Source organism: Dermacentor andersoni, chromosome 3 (genome assembly GCF_023375885.2).
Source record: "Dermacentor andersoni chromosome 3, qqDerAnde1_hic_scaffold, whole genome shotgun sequence".
Lineage (NCBI taxonomy): Eukaryota > Metazoa > Arthropoda > Arachnida > Ixodida > Ixodidae > Dermacentor > Dermacentor andersoni.
Window position 1 is genome coordinate 145,153,549 of NC_092816.1, and position 23,616 is coordinate 145,177,164.

A 23,616-nucleotide genomic window follows, 5' to 3' on the forward strand; every position below is an offset into this window, starting at 1 on the left:
GGACGAAATACACGGGCATTTCGGTTACTTTTGTGCACAAGCGCATAAAACAGCATTTTATTAAAAACGTAAGAGGAACAAAAGTGCATCTTTTTTTTTTGCGGCGGGTATGATGGTGCGTATCTTTAAGCGAGTGTCATCCTGGAAATTCATGCCACGCAGATAGTCCTTGCAAACTCGCCAAACGCACTCATTTTGCGCCCCTGTTTGAACACTACGACCGGGCGGTGGGTATCAAACTCGCACACTTCGCACTCGGCAGGTGAATGCCAGAGCTATTGAACAACCACGAAGATAAAGATATCTTTTCTTTTTCTGGCATGCTTCGCACGTGTTCCACAATGCTGTACGTCCAACATTTCTTTGCCAGTTGAGTCGGAGATTCTTTGCAGGAGCCTGCTAAATCTTACGGAGGAACGAGGCCGTCAGAGACCCATGATTCTCAGCCGTGCGACGTTCTCCGGTTCGGGATCCTTCGGCGGCCACTGGTTCGAGGAACCCGAGTGCAGCTGGGAAGGACTGCGCAGGACCATCGTCAAGGCTGTCGAGTTCTCCATTCTTGGAATGCCGTTGGTAAGTGTGGCGGGCGTGGCGCCTGGGCCACGCGTTGAAGTGAAGACGGTAAATAATTTTTCAGTTAACATGGTACATCACGCATAACAATGTTGTCACACGTTTCGTTCAGCTTTCTTATTTAATGGCAGGTATGCAGTGTTGTATGTGTGATTCGATTGCCTTGGTTGCAAGGGGCGAGACGGCAAGGCATACATTTAGGCAAACGCGGACGCAAATGTTATTAGCGTTTGTCAGAAGCCATTTATGTTAGCCGGTAACAAGCTCCGCTAAAAGCGTAAACACACTAACGTGTACCCTAACATAACGAGTAATCTTCGTCTAATTAGACCACAACCATCATCCACCTATTCGAGAACTAAGGTCAGACTGACTCCGCCTTCGATTGGCTCACGCAGGCCAGATCTGTCAAGGATCAATGGTACCTCGCCGCTTAGTTTACTTAGGCGCGCAGCAAGCCTCCGGACTTCGAAGCATATTCAGTGACAACTCACTAACCATAGTTATTTTTTTCTGTCTATAAGCATGTTCTACTTGGCTACTTTTCTGGATCGATGAGTAACATCGGCACAAGAGCGTGCCAGTGCCTAGCACAGACAAATAATCTTGAAATTGCCAGCAGTTCCAAGTTATTCGTTCCTAAAGTTTATTGCAAATTACACTTGGGCTCCGCATTTCTCTTTCTCGCGCATGTGCTGACACGGAAAGCTTTCTCTGATCTAATAAGCTCTGTGGCAACAAATTTCGCTTTCTGTTTGCGGGCGGGTATTGAAACGTGCGCATGTTGGCGTATGTCTTGCTAGTGCGCATCCCTCAGCCGGCACCCTACATCGGCGTCCTATTATATGCAGCAAAGTGATGACTGCCCGTCACCATACATAGACGACCTCGCTGCAGTTCCGAAATTTAATAGGAAATTTACTTGCTAGAATCGCAACGATATCGGCATGAAATGATAAATTGCGCTTCTTGAAATGTTAGCATGCTTGTTAGGACTGTGAATTGGGCAACTTACTAACTGTCCATATACTGCAACAGGATAACTTTTTTGCCTGGCGTTTACGAACCTTCCGGTCTTCCCGAGGTACCCAATGCTACAAGAGAACTGTGCTTCATACACGGCAACTTGTATACACGAAGCTGAAAGGACATCACCCAGTAATGTGGAAGTTGGGCTAGTTGGTGATTAATCATCATACCTTGGTGGTGAAGCAGCGCACTGACAAGGACAAGGAGAATACACACCGGAATAGACCACGCTCGCTGCACTCGCAACTATTTTATTTCAGCAGACATGCTTCATATTTATATACCCGCGCACCCATAGACTTGATTGATGATAAAGACGATTTAAGATAAAAAGCATGCGCTGTCAGTGTTTGGTTTGATGACATTTGTTTGTGGGCGGTCGTTCTCAAAATTGTGAGGAATAACTTTGTCAAGAATGTAAGACAAGGTATGAGCAATTTTGGTGAGAGTATGGTGCGGCAAGATAATTCGCATATACTGCATGTCAGATAGCTCAACATGGCATGTACATTTAGATGAATATACACGCAAATTTGCGCTAGGGTACAATTCGGCTGATGCCGGCACCAACACCGTTATTTCTGCGACGCGGGGCCTTTAACGCTATCGTATTAAAAGGTGAGCTTTCTTTCTTTCTTTCTTTATTCATTTATTCAAGACATTCCTTACAGAAATGCCTTGGGGGACGCGACAAAAGGCACTGAACGTGCCTGACTGGGCCTCGCCACCCTTGGCAGCAGCAGTCACACAAGAACAATAATAACAAAAGTATTGACTACAATAGGCTCAATTTGGAACACGGTAGAACTTAAACATCAATAAGTGTTCCTTTTCAATAACATAATAACATAAATACACATACACATCAATAACATAAATACACATATAATTAGATACATTGTACAGGTATGTCGCAACTATCGTCCTAGTACAGAAAATATATCGGACTTTCACAATGAAAAGCCAAGACACAGTAAGAGGAAACCAACTGGGATCAGTCCAGCACGATTTTTAGTCTGTGTTAAGGAAAAAATTTTTGAGCATTTTTCTGAAAATGTGCGCTGAGGTAGCTGTAACGAGCGCTTCAGCAATTTCCGGATATTCGTTGAGAAGGTCTGGTATCATAAAGCTTAGTTTTTGATCGCCATATTTTGTACGAGAGCGTGGCCTGGGTATTAAATTCTTTCGTAGGCAGTACGGACCAGGTTTCACTTGATATTTGGTTTGAATAGGTGTTGCTCGGTGCTGATGCAATATTTCCAGGGCCAAGTTGTATTTATACAATTTATGAATAGGCAGTATTTTATTAGATTTAAAAAAGGGTGTAGTGTCTTCAGAAAGTTCTAAATTTCCTATTGCACGCACCGCTCGCTTTTGCAAACAAAAAAGACTGTCTAGGTTGGTCTTAGTCGTTGTTGACCATACTAAGAAACAGTAACATAACCGGGAATGAAATAGCGCGTAGTATATCTGCCTTTTCACCGCAGACGGGATATAATATCTCACTTTATTTAAGATTCCAACAGCTCGCCCTAGCTCACTTCGGAGCTTGTCAACGTGAGGCGTCCATGAGAGGTTTTCTTGAAATGTCACCCCCAAAAATTTAACTGATACAGATTGTTCGATGGTAACGTTTTGAAATTTTAAATCCAAGTTTATAGTCGGGTGGTGTCCTCGCGGCCGGAAGAGTAAGTATTTCGTTTTGCTGATGTTTAATTGAAGTCTGTTAGATTGAAGCCACAAATCCAGACCTGTTAGCCATTCGTTAGCTCGATGAAATACCTCTCTTTCATGAGCACCTGTGAAGAATACATTCGTATCGTCTGCGTATAAAATTAACTTTGTATTTTTGTTAATGTTTACAATATCGTTAATGTATAATAAAAATAACGTTGGTCCTAGTAATGATCCCTGTGGTACGCCAAATTTTACAAATTTTAAGTCCGAATTTACGCCATTTATGCATGTGAATTGAGCTCTCGAAGTTAAGTAGCTTTTTATCAAAGACCAAGCTTTGCCCCTTATTCCATACAATGGCAATTTCTTTAAGAGCACATCGTGTTGGACACAGTCAAAAGCTTTTCTAAAATCCAGAAATATTCCCAGGGTAACTATTTTCCTTTCGATGTTGTCTAGTATGTGCTCCTTTATTTCAAGAAGGGCACTTTCAGACGACTTGTTTTTTCTAAACCCGAATTGTTCGCTTACTATTATATTGTTTGCCGTCAGAAAGCCAGAAAGTCTTTTATGTATTATTTTCTCCGCTATCTTTGCAAAGATAGGAAGCACTGATATTGGTCTGTAATTGTTCTTGTCTTTAACGGAACCACCTTTATGTATTACGACAACACGGGCTAGCTTCATTGCGTCTGGGAACACTGCGGTTGAAAGAATAAGGTTGATAATGTGCATAAGCGGGATGCTTACCATCGGCGCGACAGCTTTCAGTGGTCTAGCTTTAATATCGTCAGCTCCAGCGGCGCAATCATTTTTCAAAGCCAATATGATATCAGTTATCTCATATTGATCAGTGGGTGACATAAATATAGTATTTTGACAATGTGTTTTCACAAAATGTTCACAAGGCATTTTGGCGCGGTCATCTGCCGAAGCACCCACATTAATGAAATGTTCGTTAAACAAGTTTGCGACCTCAATGTCACTCATGGACTCACTTTCATACAAAACACGTTTTGGCGAACTTGTCTTTCCTATAATATCCCGGATCGCTTTCCATACAAGACGAGAATTTCCCACAATTTCAGAAACTTTTTTCATGTAGAATTCTCGTTTTGCTTTTTTGATATCAGCACTTAATTTGTTCCTCATTTTCTTAAATATTTGAAGATCACCTTCACATCTCGTGTCTAAAAACTTCTGGAAAAGTCTCTGCCTTTGTTTAATTCTGGTGTATAATTCATGTGATATCCAAGGTTTTCTTGTTTTTTTGTGTTTTTTAGGAGCTTTTAGCGGAAAGGAGGCATTGTAGGCAGAAGTAAAACACTTCAGAAAGACATTATAAGCAACATTTGGATCGTTTTCTTTTATGACACTATCCCATTTCTGTTGTTCCATGAGTTCTTTAAACCTTAACATGTTTTGTTCCGAGTAGTCTCTAACCAGTGTTTCTTTTACTAATGTACGCTTTTGTTTCGATGGTATTAGACAATAAATTGGTAAATGATCGGTAAGGTCACAAGTGATTACACCTGACTTCACTTCATCAGGGCAAAAGCATGTAATGCACAGGTCTAATATCGTTTCAGTACTTGAGGTGACACGGGTAGGCTCGTTAATTACATTTGTACAACCGTATGATTCGAAAAGTTCTCTGAAATGCAAGAAGGTAGCATTATTTTCAGAAGCATCTATATTAAAGTCGCCGACAAAAACACATTCACGGTTGATTTCAATACTGCGGTTGATTTCAATACTTGCCTGACGAAAATAAGTATCACACAAGTCGCGAATAATGTATATAAGGCAATATTCAACTTCTTATAAGCGTTATGGAGGCATTTCAATGTCTCGCGCGCTGTAAGTGGGAGAAAATTGTGTAAAAAAGCACATTAGGAAGCACAGTTCTGCCAAAGACTGGCGAAACATCACACAGTTTCACAGGAAGTTGCTAATGCAAATAGAAGCGCTTGAAAAATAAGTGTGCGTGTTATCAGGATGTCCCATGAGAACCAATTTCTTCAAAGAGCCTATATTTAGATAATATGGGAGTAATAATATGGCCAATTTTATGGGGAACTTCGAATTGTGTGGGTCAGTCAGGGGCTAATTGGAGATTGCAACACCAGCGCTTTCTGCCTGCTCTGAGGCATTATTCGAAACACTTACAATGCTTCCCTGCTTCCTTGAAAGAATCAAAGATGACAGTAATGTCATACTTGGAGAGCATTGGGACATTTTATGGGCGAAATGTACTGAAAACGTGGAGTTTATAGGCATAGATAGTGTGGGTTAATAATAATAATAATAATTATTATTATTATATTCATTTAATATATATATATATATATATATATATATATATATTTAATAATTCATAATCATAATAATAATACTGATAATAATAAATTACCAACCGTTCCCCTACCAGAAGATGGGGGTAAGGAAGCTTCTCCTACATGCACCTGACCTTCGTCATGGCCAAGTAACCCACAAATAACAATGCCGGATTCCATCGGCCTCCCGTTCCCTCAGCTCGGTATTTTCTTTTCTCTGCTGTCAGTTCACCGAGGCTCGGGCAGCTCTAATGGCTGGATCAGTGCACCTACGGTGAGCCTTTTCACGGGCGAATTCTCGCCACCGCTCGTCGAAGGCTGCCTATTCCTCGGGGAAACACACAACGTGTGGTCATCGCATCTGTTTTCCGAGACCGAACTGAAGGAAAGGGAAGCTGACGCAGCGCGCGGGAAATCATTCCCCACCCTTTCCCTCCCAGGCGGATGCGAAACGGCCCTAATTGGTTGCGCGCGTTGCGTGGGCATGTGCATATGCAGCTGGAATCCTTGCTAATGACTCACACTACGGTGCCGGCGCAGCTATCAACCCATCGACCCGCCCTGTCCCGCAGCTGCTCTGCTTTCGGAGCAAGTGTTTCACAGCGAAGCTGTATACCTCTACCGCCCAAGGAAATTTTTGTGTTGTGGTAAGCAAAAAACTCCCCATATGTAGGCCGATCCCGGAAAGAGTGCGATGCCGGACCGGCCGGCTGCAGAGGTGAAGCAGGTGTTAAGCACTCCCCATACGTGGCCCGATCCCGAAGATAGCGCAATGCCGGACCGACCCGCGGTGGAGGTGAAGCAGGCGTTAAGCACTCCCACCCGTGGGCCGATCACGAAGATAGCACAATGCCGGGCCGACCAGAAGCGGAGGGGAAGCAGGCGTTAAGCCCTACCCATACGTGGGCCGATCCCGAAGATAGCGCAATGCCGGGCCGACCCGCGGCGGTGGTGAACGAGGGGTTCAGCACTCCCCACCCGTGAACCGATCCCAAAGATAGTGCAATGCCATACCGGCCGGCGGCAGAGGTGAAGCAGGCGTTAAGCACTCCGCATACGTCTGCCGATTCTGAAGATAGTTCAATACCGGACCGACCCGGGGCGGAGGTGGCAGTTCGCCATTATGGGGCCCGCATACACAGCTTCGCTAGTCATTCTTCTTCACAGAGTGGAAGGGCATTGAGATTTTTTTTCTTGACCACGACAACGCCACTTGTGAGCCAATGCAGGCTTCGCCTAAATAACGAGAAGAATAAGAATAAGAAGTAAACATTTACAGTGATAGAGAGCCATTGGCCTCTTGCACTGGTAGGATGGCGCCACTGCTTTGTAATGTACTGTTTTGTGCCACTCGGCAGCGAGCAGCGCCTCCTTTAAAAAGCACCGCACATTTTTCATTCGCAACTCCCACCACTGTTCGCGGCCTACCTGCGGTATCCCTGTGCCCCTACCAACATCCGTGTCATATCGCAACGCGGATCAACCAGCCTGTATATCTTTTTGCGGATTTTGCAAAATTGAGAGCATTGAAAATTATTTCGGCGAAAGAAGTCTGCAGTGTGGCAATGAACTCTACGCCTGGGACCCCATTTACTGTACGAAGGACAACAACAAGTACAACAAAAGTTGTCCTTGTGGTTGGCTCTTCGCATATTGCTGCAGGATGTATCGCTCAAATGAAAAGCTTTGAGTGCGACGTGCGTAGCTCACGCTCTTAGCTTGGTGGCAGTGAATGAATGCGCCAAGCGTTTTGATGCCCTTGAGCTATCGCCCATATATACGCGCACATAACAAGAAGCTATGGCATTTTTTCTTCGATGCCTACCTACAAGGTAGGGTCGTTCCTAACACGCCTCATGTTTTCGCGGTGCTTTCCCTTGACGTGCACGACTGGGGCGACTGAGAGTCCACGACTTTTCGCAGTGGCGCTGTACGTTTTCCTCAAAGTACCAGCGCACGTGGTCTATATGGAAGGCTTAGCGCACAACATCGCGAAATGTGAATGGATGCATTGGAAACAACGTGCAAAAATTTATGTTTTCGATAGCCAAATTGGAGTAAGTGCCACCATTACAGCTTGACGGAAGTGACTCACATTCGGTTTGACCCTGACCCACTTGGGTGCTCGCTGTTTCCCAGGCATACTGCGTGCGGCTGCAGTTAGAAGGCATTTTCGCATGTGATAATGGTAAAAACAACTACACTGACACTACCGAAATCTCCCTGTGCTATTCAAAATTTAACGTCCTAGAGGCATGGAGGAAGAAAAAAAACAAGGAAGGAGCGTCACGTGACAGTCTCGAACCTGAGCCATGAAACATGTAAAGAAAGAGGACCTCGTCACATGATAGGCAAGCGGCATCTTCTAGTCGCCTACATTTGGGCGCGTCGATGTGCATCTCTTTGTTAACGTTTCCTTTTTCGGCGTCATTTGTCGTACATGCAAGCGTTCGTAACTCATGGCCTCTGAGATCTGGCAGAGCACATTGCGTGTCGAGGGCCTCGTAGGATCGTGGAGGCCATGTACAGCTAATGCATCCGCTTTTGTTCAGCCTAAAGGACAAAGAAACCGAGCACGGATCTCGAAAGCAGCGCCCACTTGTAACTGCTACTTTGCTGTCGAAGCATCATGACTCAAATCTATAGCAGAAACAAGTATCTGTTGGGAACGCGACGACGAAACAGTGCAGGAGGACGACGTGATAGAACCTAAGCGGGCGGCTGTCGCTCCGTAAAAGTTACCCCGAAACAAGCAATCTCTTGAGTGCTCCGGCAACCCAGTGGGCCTATTCGTTCTTGAGAGCCACCTTGAACATGGAGACCTCGGAGTGACGGATGGCGTCAGAGGAAGTAGGCTTGCCGAGACTAGTTGAGTGACGTCATGCTCCCTAGTCTTATGATTGTGCAACATTTCTAGTACTTTGGTGACATCTGCTATTCGTTTTTAAGATATTCATGTGAAGAGTCGATCAGTCGATCATTATTTCAAATGTACGTTATTTCAAATGTGCATCTCTTTGTTGACGTTTCGTTTTTCGTATACAGGTTGGCGGCTACTGTGACTTGTCTAGAGAACGAGAAGATGCCTGTTTAGCGTGGCTTCAAGCGTCAGCGCTGCTTCCACTGTCTATTACAAGAATGAGACCTGCAGAGGACATCGAGGTAAGCTTCCTCTATTTATCATTTGTCCCGACAAAATAAAAATAGCGCGTTCCTCAAATTATCGTCGCTTTCCGAAAGCTAGTGTGTGATTATCGAAATGCTAAATAATTTTCATGGCGCCATCGAAACGTTTAGCAAATAGCGGCATATAACGGCATATGCCCCGTATGAAAACAGAAACCAAACTACGACAGCGTTGTCTTGTTCGCCCGCTTTATTACGTCTCCCATCTTTGAGTCTCTCGTTTCTAAGCCTCATTACAGTAGGTAGTAGCTTGGTAGCTACTAGTAGCTTGGTCCTGGTGCGGATGACGAATACTGAACGATAAATCACCGCTGTTTTAGAGATTATTGGTCTTTCGAGAGCTCGTAAGCCTCAAGCAGGGTGATTTTGGCATGCAAAAAGAAAAGAAAAAGGAGGAGAGCGCAGTGCGCAACACCATAACGTCAAAAGTATCGGGCCAACACGTGATGGTCACGTCAGAGAACGCGGTAGGTTTTAGTGCTCCCGCTCTGGAGGCAGAGCATCCGAAGACGTGCCCGGCATTTATTAAAGCTACAGGCAGCCGCACACTCCTTTCCAGTATGCTGAGTATCAGAGGTCCATGTAGGACCAGTACAGCGAGGGAAATAGTGAAGGGAATTGCTTCACGGAGAGATCACTTTTGACTTCACGTAACGCTCGCTCCTAGTTTATTTCATTTCTCAGTGGATTTCGGATTGCTGTGGCTGATGACAGCAGCCTTACATTGTTTCCGACAGGAAAACTAGCATTAGCTTCGCTGCAAAGATCCAAAAAGACAAATTATTTATGTAAGCTGTGACACCTTCGTAATTATTACTTGAAGGCTGCTTGCTACGGTCATTGCTTTAAGTATGAACCGACTAGAACGAGAACAAGCTTTTACCTTAAGGCTAGAGTTTTATGCGTGTAGCAAGCATACATATAATATTTCTTGATTTATTTTTCGAGCATTGTTCCTCCTATTTTCTTCCGTATCCGTAGCAGTGTTCGAAGCGTTAGACGGTAACGCAAACCTGGAACCCTACAGTAAAAAGGCGTCCGCTGCTGGTAATCAGGGAACGCGAAGCGGTCGACCCTATTCTGAAGCATCTCTACTGTCTTGAACTTCTATCACCGTGCCATGTCCTCATCCTGACCTCTTTCTTTCCAAACCATCAGTGAAAACACTGGAGAAGATGGGGATTAGTTTCGACACGTCTGTTTTTAATGTCGCAGTTTCGCCTGAAACGCAAATCATCCATTGGGATAGCAAATTAGTGGACACCTAGCTAAAAGAAGTAAAGATGGTAGAATTATCGGCGATGGAAATTTGTAAACATAGGCATACTAAGTAAGTTAAGAAGCATGGTGTCCCGCGCGCACACGCAAACATGAACACATATCACTCGATGATCGGGGAAACTCGCTATCAAAACGCTCGAGTAAGGAAGCGTGGCAGCAGTAGCGAGCGAGTAGGTCGCATAGACGCGACCTAAGCTGCGAAAACAGAGCGCATGGCGGACTCTTTGCCCGTCGCAGATGGCTTTCAAGATGCAGTGGCTCGGGACGTCCATTGTAGAATGCGTCACCTTCCCCCCGCATCCTTGCGCGCGACTGAAGAGGGCGCGCTTCCTCCCCGCATTCCTCGCTTGCATGCGCGAGGTTGAGCCGCGATCGCCGGCTTATACACGTACGCTTTCACTCGCACTTACAGCACACGGCTGCTCGCGACGCATTTATCGCCCTGCGACTTTATGCGGAACTTCACAGTCACGGCGACGGCGACAATGCGCCTGGAATGTCTATAATTGCTATCGCAGTAAAAATCAATTATGGGATGGCAGAACGCGCGGAAGCTACTGAGGTTGTCCGATATTGGTTTATTAATAATTCACATGCGTGTTCCTTCTGCTCTTCTTGATGATTGGAGGCAGCGTCGCTCAAGCGCGCTCCATGCAAGGCCCACTTATGCGCTGCTTGTTTCACTAATCCATGCGTTTTCGCTCGTAAAAGCATTCCATAATTTGCACTCGAGCGCGGCGTCCCGGGGTTCCACATTTGACCATATCAGCAACTGCGATCCTTTCTTTTTCATATCAGCAACTAATATCAGCATATCATATCATATATCATATCAGCAATCCTTTCATATCACCAACTGCGATCCAACGTTTTCTTTTTCTCCAGGCAGATGACGTGACGACATGGCTCATGAACGCGTCAGCGGACTCTCTCGCTGCCCGAAAGCTTTTGTTGCCGTACATGTACACCGTCTTCTACGAGGCACACTTGACCGGCGGTGCCGTCCTGCGAGCACCATTTTACGAGTGAGTACTGAAGAAAAGTGAGAAGAAAGCTGTTGTGAGTGCTGTCCAAGATCAGAGCCCCACATAGGAGCTTGTTATTTCTTTTTCGCATTAAACTGAATGCCACGATATGAGTTCAACATTGCGCAATACGCAGGCAACGAGACAAGGGAGATGCAAACAAGACAGATTCTCCGACTGTCATATCTTATTTGTATTAATTTGTGTGTCTCTCATTGAACGCCATGTTGAATGAATACCTAGCCGAGTTAGCGAAATATGTACAGAAGGAAGGACGCAGTGAATGAGAATTATCAGGTTAAGCAAAGGTTAACCATCACATATCGCTGGTTGGATATATTGTACTGAGAAGGAGAAAAGTGGAAAGAATGATGACAAAAAAATAAAAAAAAGATAGATAAGGGCACGACGGGAAGGATCAAGAAATATGAGTAGGGATGTACTAATTCTCAAACTTTTGAATACTTTGCAAGTAGACCTTGTCATTCGATTCCGGAATTCATTATCCGAAGTTATCAAGTATTCGATCGTTTGTTCGAATGCTGCAATGAATGACAACGGTTTTTGAAATCTACGGGGAGAAAGACTGATTTTATAGTGGTAACCCTTCGAGTGATTACTCTGCATGACAACCATCGTTATTGCCTAGACACACCCGTATTTCAACGAGCATGTGAAGTTCAATTTTCCATATTAGTGTCCAGTGGCTCAGTAATCCTATGCAGCCCACTAATTTGTTCGCTCGATGTAGGGAAAACGCTTTATTGCGTGGCGCACATCGGAATTTGTTTGGACGCATTTACAACAGTGTGTGGTGGTGCTGTATTACACTAAACGTCTTCAACGAGCGTTCCACTCCACTAAGTGCATATGGGGACGTTTTGTTCTATTGCTTCATTGCTATCATTGTCATGGCACTGCAGAAACGGTCACCTTTCAGTTGTTTTTCATTTACGAGCTTCTCAGTGGACTTGGCATCCAGTTATTGAAGGCGGCACATATTGTAAAATGGCAAAATAAGCCTTTTGCGAAAGCACTTGAATATGCTAGTCTTACACCTAGCCTAGCCTAAGGTGCACGTTAAGGGTTATGTTGTACTCAAAGGCAATCCAAAGCGAGGCAAAACGCACTAGATGGCGAAACAGTTTCAAAGAATGGGAACGTTCAGTGCCCCTAAAGTGTTCGTCCGTCGTTTTTACTCCGAGGTAGCCGGTTATTCTTTCAACGTACTTATCTCGTTTTTCGCCTACATATCCTCAGTGGAAAAAGAACAACGTAAGCAAGTCAAACATTCAAACATAACGCAGTCTGTACACTCTGCACCAATATGAAAGGGCACACTTGCTCACTGCTCAAAGGTTGATTTTTACAAATGTACAAAGCGGAACCCTAATTACGGCGGTTAACCATGTAGTTCGCATGTTGATGCATCCAGCTTATCAACCTATTTTTATTTTAGCTGAGAAACAAACAAAATTACTAAGTTTAAGCAAAAATCTGGTGTTTACTGTCATATTGGTGCACCGTGCAAATACACAATAGGGGCCCTATAACGTAAAACTAATCGAATCTCTTTTTATTCCTATCTCCTGAAGTCATAGTGTTGTTTCAAAAGTCCAATCAAATGCGCTCTTCGTTTATAGGAAGCCACTTCTTTTTGGTTTTAAAGCGGGTAGCATTAGCAGTATAGTAGTTTTTCTGATCTAATTTGCTGACAAGAGTCGAGGAGCACGCTCAACGGGAGAGAGTTTCGATGGAACCCAGCCAGCACAGTGAAAGTTGATAACGGGATGAGGAGCGTGGTGCCAGCGTCTGCGGTTGGTCCGTTTCCCCTTTCTTAGCTTGCGATGGCTGGTCCAAAATCGCGGCGGCGAGCAACGGAACGTTAATTATGCCACCAGAATTGAGCAACAGGAAGAAACAGCTGGCAGAGCGATGTCGTATAGGTGCCTAAAGGGCTCGATAACGTTATAGTGCCACGCAAAAAAAAAAAAAATGATTTTTTTCATTATACGCAAGTAAATCCATGTTCCCCGGCAGCTTTGAGTAGCCCGTGCCGTAGCGTTCGGCAGGCAGCTATCTTCTATTCTTTCCAGAATGGGGCCGTTCCGGCTATTCAGAAAAAAAAAAGCAGTTTTGTTCGGCATATTGTTGCGTCTTTAGCGCGTGCACGTAATTTTGACGCGGTGAGATTTTGCGGTTTTGTGACGTCGCGAAACAGACAGCCGAAGTTGGCGCAGCCCGAAAACGTTTAGTCGACAGCAGAGGGCTAACGGCGAAAAAGGCGTCGAATCAGGAATAATTACTTTTGTTTAGTTTGGTCTAATTTTGCATAATCAGTGTGAACATCGCTAATCGAATGGGGCCTTTTCGCGGTTTTCGTGACGTCGCATGACCGACAGGTGAAGTGAGTGATAGCCGGAAAAATGTTTGACCAATCGTGGATGGTTAATTGCACAACAGGAATGGACAAGTTTGGAATAGCTTTACGTTATGGCGCCCTAGATACCAAGTTCTAACAGTGTCATGAGATCCCTAGCTTTAGCATGAACCCACCGTTTTGAGGTACGCCGTGGCTGAGATGTCACGCACGCTAGCTTTCACCTCAGTTACTCCTTTGGGCGAAGTGGGCTCGCAGCTTCTGATTAAATAAAGAACGTTGCCAGGCTTAGTGGGGAAGCCAAGCACTTCATCATGACCACTGATCTTCAGTATGCACCTAAGTACGGTACACAAACGTTGCCATTGCGATTACATTGCTATGCGGCCGTTGCGACCGAAAGTTGAACCACGACCTTGTGTACAGCAAAAGTAAACTACGGTACCACGGCGGTTGATTTTCGCGTGACGACCGAAAGACGCTGAGTCCTTTTCCATAGCGTCAGAGCCCATGCGCGTACAATGAAATTGTGCTTCGCGCTTTATAGTATTAAAATCATAAGGAGCGTTGTACATATAGCACCGTAGAGACCCTTTGGAGCCACCTCTTCAATTTATATGTATAAATTAGAACTGTCTACCTGATTCACAGTCCCTATCACACACGTTCACAACTCCTTATAGCGAAAGTCTTATCGCAGGCTTTGATTCGCTTACAGAGTGCGTTTGTTTTCCTCTCCTAGAACTAACAGGCCCGTGCAATTCATCTGCTTCTGTCACCACTATCAATTCCGAGTCTTTGGATCTTTCTTGATGTTACTGATCATCAGGGGCGCTATAAAGTAAAGCTATTCCAAACTTTTATATTCCAATTCTGCAATCAGCCCTCCACGATTGGTCAAAAATTTTTTGAACCACCAACACTTCGCCTGTCTGTCACGCGACGTCACGAAAACCGCGATCGCTCCCCATCTGATATGACGCGTACACACTGATTATGCAACATTGGGCGGAACAAAAAAAAATATTATTTATGATTCGACGCCTTTCAGCCGTTAACGCTTGGCTATTGGTCAAAAGTTTTCGTGCTGCACCCACTTCACCTGCCTGTTCCGCGATGTCACATAACCGCGAAAACTCACCGCGTCAGAGTGACGTGTACGCGTTAAAGATGCATTAATATGCCGAACAAAAGTGAATTTTTCCTGAATAGCCGCAGGCTGCCCCGTTCCGAAGGGAATAAAAGATGGTTGCCGCCGATCGTTCAGTCATTGGCTACTCGCACCTACCGGATAGCATGGGTTTATTTGCGTACAATGCGTGGCCATGTAACACTTTGTAGCACTTTGGGCACGTTTACGACCTCGCTCTGGCAACTCTTCTTTGCTTAGGATCCGTTTTAGCGGCGTTGTTAACCTTCCGTTGCATGCTGCCGCGATTTTCGACCAGTCACCGCAAGCTAAGTAAGGGAAAGCGGGCCAATCGCAGACGCCGGTACAACCCTCTTCATCCTGTTATCGCTTTTCAGTGTACTGGCTCAGCCGCATCGAACCCCTCTTCACTTGAGCATGCTCCTCGCCTCTTGTCAGCCAATTAGATAACACAAGCCGCTCACTGTAGGCAATGTTATTCGTTTTTAAAGTAAACAAAAGTGACTCCTATAAACGAGGAGAGTGTTTGATAGGTCTGTTAAAACAACCTTGCTGGTCACCGCCTAATGCTTGCGTCGGCGGTTACGGAAATTTGACGTCAGGAGATCGGAATAAAATCATATTGGAATAGTTTTACGTTATGGCGCCCCAGGTCCTTTGTAGGGCTGGTGAGGATAAAACATACTCCATAGTGCATGCAGGCGGCGTGGGAATGTAAGTCGCATGAGCTAAAACATGCAATTGATGTCGTTGACATGAAACCGTGGAGTGAATGTGCTGTTGTATTCCTTATGCAAACAGGTTTCCCACAGACCTGTACGCGATGAATATCAGCTACCAGTTCCTGTGGGGCTCTGCCGTCCTCGTCTCCCCCAGGGTACAAGAGGTATGCTCATAGTTTTACCTGTCGTTACGTAGTTCTGGTGCATGTTGATAACTGGTGGATTAAGAGCGAAGAGTGTAGTTAGGTGGCTTCTGGATTATACTTTGCGGATATCACCATTCACTTCCGTAAGGCCAGAGTTCGTTCCAAGCTGGCTACTTCTGCGACGAGTTATTTATACACTTCCCACTATTATAGCACTTCTTTATTTATTTTGCATATGGCGAGCTTATTGCTACAAGATGGTCAACGCTGTCGCATTACGCTAAACGGACTTTACCAGGTCGATTTCGTAATTCCGTGGCCTTTGCCATGCCAGAATGCAATACAGCTGCTTCCTATTCATCATTGGAGCCCGCATCATGTGCCGATATACAGAGCAAGACGATGTGCAGGTAGTCTGTTAAAAATTTGTCCCAAGTTCTGTTACTTTCTTGATTACTTCTGTAAATTGGGTGTGGATTATGTATACGAATGCACATTTCTGCCATTCAGTAGCGACATTTCGAGCTCACGATCTGGCATCAGTGTTTAGGACGACCAGGACACTGCCTTCTATGACCGCTTTTTAAAATCATTTCACTGTTGCATATCACGATGAAATCTCAAAGTTGTAGTGTACGAGAAAAAATAGAGCCGTGCTAGCACCGAAAGTTTTATCCTTGAGGAAGAAGTGGTTACGATTTATATAGAATTTGAGAACGTGCTCGTGCATTATGTACACTGACTGTGAAGGTGACAAAAACAAAAGCAAAGTAGGATGGAAGCCAATAAAGTTGGGAAACAATATTGTATATATCCAGCACTTGTTATCTTTAACGAAAGTAAACATGACTGTATAGGAGTATTGACCTGCATAGCGTTTCTTCCGTTCTGTTTCTTTTTTTGTTTTCTCAAAAGTGCTGGAAATATCCAGTATCCAGCTGCATTTGTAGCTATATCAGCCATATGGTTTAGCTTCCACAGAGCCTGTGTAACGGCAGTCTTTGTTGGAACAGCGCCAAGAACACAGGCTGTAAACTTCTCAATGTCGCTGTGCAAAGTCGATAGCTACTAGAGACGACATCGCCTATATCCTTATGGCGAGGTTCTAAGCTAGTCGTATTTGTTTATGCCAAGTGTTGTGCCCTTACTGTTTTTTTTCCGAAGATGACTGATTTCCTCCGCAGGACGATCCCTCAGTGGAGGCGTACTTTCCAGCAGGCCAGTGGTGCGACCTCCACACGGTAAAACGACAGAGTCCTAGTGAATAACCTATAACTATATTACTCCTAAGTAAAAGTCGATAACGAAGGATGCCGCTATATGTGATATTACTGATATGAAGAAAACAAGAAATCAAAAATAAGAAACAATAAGAACTAAGAAACAAGTTAAAGAAAGAATAAAGATTGATTTTCCTTGGTAGCCGGTGCTGCACTTTTGCTTGTAGATAAGAATAGGTTTGGCGTGAACCTAAATATTGTTATTGTTTGGTTTGCCTAGGTTATGGGGGGGGGGGGATGTGGCGTTTACCCCAAAATGTATTTAGACTTGCACTGTTCGAGTTATTCTGGTCACTATGGAGGCGCGACCCCGTGGGGGAAAGGATGCAAGTAAATGTGCTGTTAACGAAACATGGACATCTAATTAAAACAAACCTTCACACATACAAGTGAACTACATAAGAATCCAAGAGTAATACAAACGTACAGACAGCTCTAAATGTTCTCAGACAAATAAGCAATCATTAAAAAAAGACAAGTGTAAGGTCCGTGACCGGTCACTAATACGGGACATGCGTCGTCGCAGCAGCAGAGCGTCGGTCGCGGGATGATAAATCGCGGCTTACCTCCTGAGGATTATCCGCAGCTCAGCCAAGGTGTTGCAGGAGGGGCGGGTGAAGCTCTTGCCTTCAGTCTCATCTTTGCAGGACCAGCAAAGGCTACAGGCTAGAGGTAGGATGGAGGGGCGGGTCGTCGCTTAAGCTTTGAAGCTCGGGACCGCAGCCCGACAGGCTCGCTGCTTCCACGCAGCCCAGCGGCAGTCTTCAAAAAGCCCACCTTTTCTTGCTTCTATTCTCCCCCTCTTCAAGAACCTGTGCGTTGTCGTTATTGGCTGTTCACCGAGGTGCCGCTTTCTGTGAGCTCATGCCGAATCCCACCAATCTTTCTCTTTTTTTTGTCACTGGTTGTTCGCCGCGCCACACGCGCGCACTTGAGTTGATGATGAGCAGTTGATGTAATTCTTGAATACTGGCGCTACACACACAGAGAGACAAAAAAAAAAGAAAAAGAAGGCAGCGCACACATAAGTGTCGACTCCTTAACTCAAGATATATAGAATGCACTGCATATATTGCAACACGTGGATGCACCAAACGAAAATTAATAAAGGCATGTTTCAAATACAACACGTTTTATGTAATGCGCGCGATAAATAATTAAACACAAGTAGTCATTGTGCTTTGGGAAATACACAAAAGTAGGTACATATTCATCATCTATCACTTGTATAAACGTACCTAGGTATGAGCCTGGGCCGAAAGGGTCGCTCCTCGTCAGGGACCATCCTAGGACTCGGGCCTGCCAGATCATAACTGAGCAGAATCTAAATTAAGTTGTTACCACCACCTAGGTAAACGTACCCTGGTATGATCAAGTGTAGGTAGTGATCAAGGTAGCTAGTCTTTCAGTTTTTAATTAATCAATGCTCAAGCTGAGAGTGAGCGCTTCGTTTCTTTCCACCAGCCTTTCTAAATAACGACTTTCGTGCGGCACGACTAACCAAGAACTGCAACAATGCACTCCTCTCCTTATTTTGTAACGGCTAATTATTACGCCCGTAAATTTCCCCTTCTCTGACAGGCACTTCTTGGAGACACGTAATGGGTCTGATCAAAGATATACACTGCATTTTATCCAAGCACCAAAAAAGAAAGAAAAAAATGCAAGAGACGAATAAATTAGGCTGCAAAACTAATTTCGACAACGCGTTTGTAGCAATCTCACGGACATACAAGCAGTAGATTTCGTGCATGCCTCCTAAGCCTAATCGCTGAATGTTTTCTTAACTGCAGGGTGAAGCAATCAATCTACATCGTGGAGGATACGTCACACTAGACGGAGACAAGGTCCCCTTGCACGTCAAAGGCGGCTCCATAATTCCCTTGCTTCGTCCCGTCGACGACCGAAGCAGGTGAGTGCCGAGAGCTTTATGGGGGGTGCCACGCGAGTAAAGATACGTTCACCGCTGTAGGTTAGCACTAGCCTTGTTATCTATACAGTTGTGTATCCAAGCACAGCTAATAGAAAAATCGCTTCGTCTAAAGTTTCCTGTTCAGCTGCACATAACTGCATCCATCAGCGAAGCTATGTGTGTGTGTGTGTGTTTAAAATGAGAACGAGTGATTTTTCTCGCATTGAAAGCGTGCCGGAGTCGTCAGCCCAAAGTACGCCTTCAGTTAAGATATGTGCAAATAGTGGTTTTCAGACCGTATGGAATACGAATCGAATAATGCCATAAGCGAATTGAATCCAATCGAATATCGAATTGTTTTGGAAGAATAAATACCCGTTTTCAGAAATATTACAAAGCGATGTCCATGTCCTAATATTCTTAAAGTTAGTAAGTTTCTATCATTACATAGTACGTTGGGAAGCATTGTTTATTAAATGCACAAACGGGGCATTAAGAGCCAACAAGTGGTTCCTTCACATGCCCAGGACTCTTCGGTAAGCGCGAAGGATCGCTGTATAGCCTGTAATGTACTGCTGCTTAAGCGACGTAGCCTGCTCTACTACGCAAATTCTCATGCTTTAAGTCTATGCTCTGCTCATGGGGCTGAATATTTACCGTCTTTTTTCCGTACTTGTTCCAATGTTACCTTTGCTTTGGCACAGTTCACCTTCTCAACAATTCGAAAAGCGTTCTAAAAACATTCGCATTTTCAATTGTGGCTATTCGACTCGTTAACGGAAAGTTTCCAATATTCGTATTCGTACTTAACTGCTTCGACTTTCTTGGTCAACATGAGTCGCGCCTTCGGTAGCAGTTGTGGCGGTCACATTACGATGGGGAGGGAGCGCAAAAAAAAAAAAAAAAAAACAATAAAGAGAAACGTCCTTGTACCATGCGAAGGGTGACACGTTAAATAATCCCAGGTGACCAAAATGAATCGACAACACTGCTCTACAGCATCTATCATTTAGCGCTTTCTGCAGTTAGGGGATCTTAAATACCACAATTTCATTTAACTTTACCTTCGGAAGCTGAATCTATGTATCTGTGAAAGTCGTTAGAAATATTTAAAAAAGTGAAGCTTATCGATCGCTTTCTGCTCTGATCATTTGTTTCGTTATCGTGTTGAGGGCTGCTACACATACTTTTCTCGACACATTGAAATCGCGGAAAGCAAGATGGAGTAGACTAGAGGCAACTCGCAGCAATGAACATTCTGAATTCAGGTGGCTTACTAAAAAAAAAAAAGCATATCTAGCGCACATTTTGAAATCTATGTGAAGCGATACACTGTCGTGAAATGGATAATGAAATGCTATACATTTGTCCACTTCACTCCTGCGTGTCTGGCGGAAACCAGCGCGTGCGCTTGTGCTCTCTTACACAATGCGACGACTCCTAAGACGCCTTGCATTCTTTAGTTCCTTCTTATTTATTTTAAATGTACCGCCGACTTCCTGGTCGATTTGCCGTTGTGAGCAGGTACCATACTGTGAAGCTCATTATCACTATCAACACGCAAAGACCATCTCGAAGCGCTACTTGGCACTGAGAGGGCACAAGTATGCAAGTGGGACTGTGGCCTAATGGTTAGAAAATACGGCAGCTGTGCAAGCGTAGCCTAGGTTCGATCCCAACAGTCACGAGAGCAATAAATGAAGACGACATTCAGCCATTTCGTTCTGAGATACTCTCGAGAAATGGCCACCTCTATTGCATGTGCAGGATGCGCCTGGCTACGATTGACGCACGCTTGTTTGAAGCAGCTAGACCGCCAGATCTAACAACGAACCACAGGCTACAGGAAGAAGACAAAGTGCTAACGGGAAGATTATGACGAAGTGATCAACAGTGGCCGAACAAGGCAAGCGCTAGACAGGAGCCAACCTTTAGATAAGATGAGTTGTCTTCGCCAGTCCTCTGACAAAAAAACAGACGAGTTGTCTTCGTGAGTGCTCTGAAATAAAACAATTATACCCTGGCTCTGGACGACGTTTGCCTCGTTCTGGCAGCTGCTTACTAAATGTTAAAACAGAAGAAAATGAAAAGTTTCAAAGGAGGACCCGTGCCTCTATGGAAAGTATTTTGGTTATAGAGAGTAATATTAAGAACTCTTTATTGCAGCACTGCGACAAAGTTGGAGCTATTCGTCTCTCCTGACCAGAACGGAGAAGCGACGGGTTTCTTGTTCTGGGACGATGGCATCACATACTGTACGTACTTCCATCTTATTTACGCTCCATTTTCACTTCTGCAAATATGCAAAAGGTTTCGCGCGACCAAGCTATGTTCTGTCTTCACAGATTCTCTGATGGTGACGTAAAAACTGCTTTTTTTTTCTATGGCGGGGGAAGACGAGCCAAGTTGACGCACAAGGGCAAATGCTCGCATTGCAAGGATAAACTTCCATAATCTGTGCATCTGCAGCCTTTACATTTCACAATATATTTGCATGTTCATGGAAAAACATAAAGCAGATATAAAATATTTGATGGAAACGTAAAAGTGTTGTTTAAAAATTATCCTGGCACCCTCATCTCAAGTTCCCGAAACTCGATATTAGTTTAGTGTCTGCAGCTCTCGGAATATTTTGTGTGGGTTCACAATGAGAATGAAGCGCGCTTCACATCTTCAGACTTAATACAGACAAATTAAAATAATGAAATACAAATAGACTTCAGTAATTTGGTACACAGTAAGATTAAAATATACGAATGTGTCGTCCGCACTTATAGAGGTTGTTGATAATGAAATGGGTCACGCAATTTTTAATCATATATGTCACACACGGATCAACCTATAAGAAACGCGAGATAAACGTACTCTGTTACAGGGTTAGATTCTCGGATTGTTGATAAATTTGTTACGTCCCTGGTGATCGGGTCACAAAAATTTTACTGTCTGTCAAAATAAACAAGCTAGCCGAACAGCTGATTGCTATTGTTATTTGCGATTGTGAGCGTGTTTTCGTGCACACCGATCCCCCCCCCCCCCCCCATCCCTGCCCTTCCTTTAAGAAAAAAATTAAACATGCGGTTTTATTATTTCTGTAGCTGTTGAATTTTGTGCCACATAAAAACTGGAAACCACATGCTACTCACACAACCTAGATTTTCTTTAACGGGAAGAACGATGACCCATTGCCAATTTGCCCGTAGTTTATTGCCAACAAGCCCCAGTAATATTGCCGAATTTGCGTATATTTTACCCACGCTGAAAATTTCTGTGCAGCAGTAAATCGCCCCCGGGCAGTGCGCTTTGTGTCATCGCTGTAGAATAATTATGAGCAAAGCCACCATGATCATTTCGCGATGGGAAGGACATTAGAGGCCCTAATATAAAGCTATTCCAATCGCCTGACGTCAAATTTACGTAGCCGCCGACGGAAGCATCGGGCGGTGATCTGCTGCGTTGATTGAACCGATCAGTCAAACGCTGTCTTTGTTTATGGGTGGTTACTTTTGTTCGCTTTCAGAACGAATAACACTACCTATCTTGACAGGCTTTAAATACTTAAGCACTTCTGTGCCTGCACAGCGAAGAAACCCGTCCGTCCGTCCCTCCGTCTGTCCGTCTGTCCATCATGGTCGCCCTCAAGACAGTGCCCGCAGCAGCGAACGAATTCGCCTCCGTGCTGCCTCTCGCTTCAACGCGAACTAAGCGGAGAGAACACAGCGCAAACGAATCTGTCAGCACGCGGCACACTGCGTCGCCATCGCAGATCGATTTCAAGCTAGGGCCCGCGCGTCCGCGCCATACGCCGTCATGGCCGGAGTACGGTTGATAACGGTTGACCGTGCTTGGCAACGAGAGGAGGCAGCGTCATCGACCACGCGTCTGCGTACAAGGTCTATCAAATGTGACACTCTTCAGTTACGTCACAAACGACGGCGCGCACCGGCCAGTTTCTTATCCTGCTGGCTGACAAGGGGCGACGAGCCCGCAGCGGTGGAGAAGGATACGGAGGGGCGGAGCTACTGCAGTGAAAACGGATAACCGGATGAGGCGGGTGGTGCCGGCGTCTGCGATTGGTCCGCTTCCCTTTACATAGCTTGTGGTAGCTGGTCAAAAATCGTGGCGGCGTGCTACGGAACGTTACAGGCGACGTTAAAAGCGATCCTCAACGGAGAAGTGTTGACCGAGCGATGTTGACCGAGCGAATAAATTCAATTTGCCGCGCAGGTCCTAGTAGACAGTGTCCGCATGATTGGTAGGAAAACATAAATTATTCCTTTGTGTTGTTCTGTCTAGTCTCCGACTATTCCGAAAAAAAAATTCATTTTTGTTAGGAATATTATTGCATCATTAACGAGTACACACCGCTTTGGCGGGGAGAGTTTTCGCAGTTTTGCGACATCAAGTGATAGAGTGGCTAATTGGACCTAGTCCGAGAGCTCTTGACTAATAGCGGAGGCCAAATGGCAAAGGAGATGCAGAATAGAAAATAATTATTTTTCCGTTTTGTTTGTATGGTCCAACCATGCATAATCAGTGTGTACACGTCATATCAGGCGGGGAGCTTTGCTGTTTTTGTGACTTCACGTGACAGACAGGCCCAAGGGGGCGGGTGTCCTGAAAATTTTGACCGATCATGGAGGGAACAGCTGGGAATAGCTTTACGTTACAGCGCACAAGGGGAGCTCTGAGCAAAATTTAAAAGAAAAAGTATGCGCTGTGAATGTTACGTTTCATGTCACTTCTTTGTTGGCTGGCAGTCTCGAAATTCACAGGAATAATTTATAAAAGAGCGTTAGAACTATTATAAGCAACCTTATTTGTCGAATAGTGCAACAATAGAGCCCGCTTATACGGCACGGATAAGCAAATATAGGATACACATACCTAAATATATTGGAAACCAAACAGCGACGCATACG

At 44.7% G+C, this 23,616-nt stretch overlaps 1 protein-coding gene across 1 annotated transcript in view; it reads left to right on the plus strand.

The window, feature by feature from the left end:
* Positions 1-23,616, plus strand: part of LOC126525091 (lysosomal alpha-glucosidase-like) — a 90,444-nt gene that overhangs the window by 40,126 nt on the left and 26,702 nt on the right. The window contains exons 14-20 of the mRNA XM_072287323.1: positions 393-573; positions 8,661-8,777; positions 10,968-11,107; positions 15,439-15,523; positions 16,690-16,746; positions 18,579-18,697; positions 20,864-20,952. Coding sequence (XP_072143424.1) covers positions 393-573; positions 8,661-8,777; positions 10,968-11,107; positions 15,439-15,523; positions 16,690-16,746; positions 18,579-18,697; positions 20,864-20,952 — 788 coding nt within the window. The remainder of the gene's footprint in view (positions 1-392; positions 574-8,660; positions 8,778-10,967; positions 11,108-15,438; positions 15,524-16,689; positions 16,747-18,578; positions 18,698-20,863; positions 20,953-23,616) is intronic.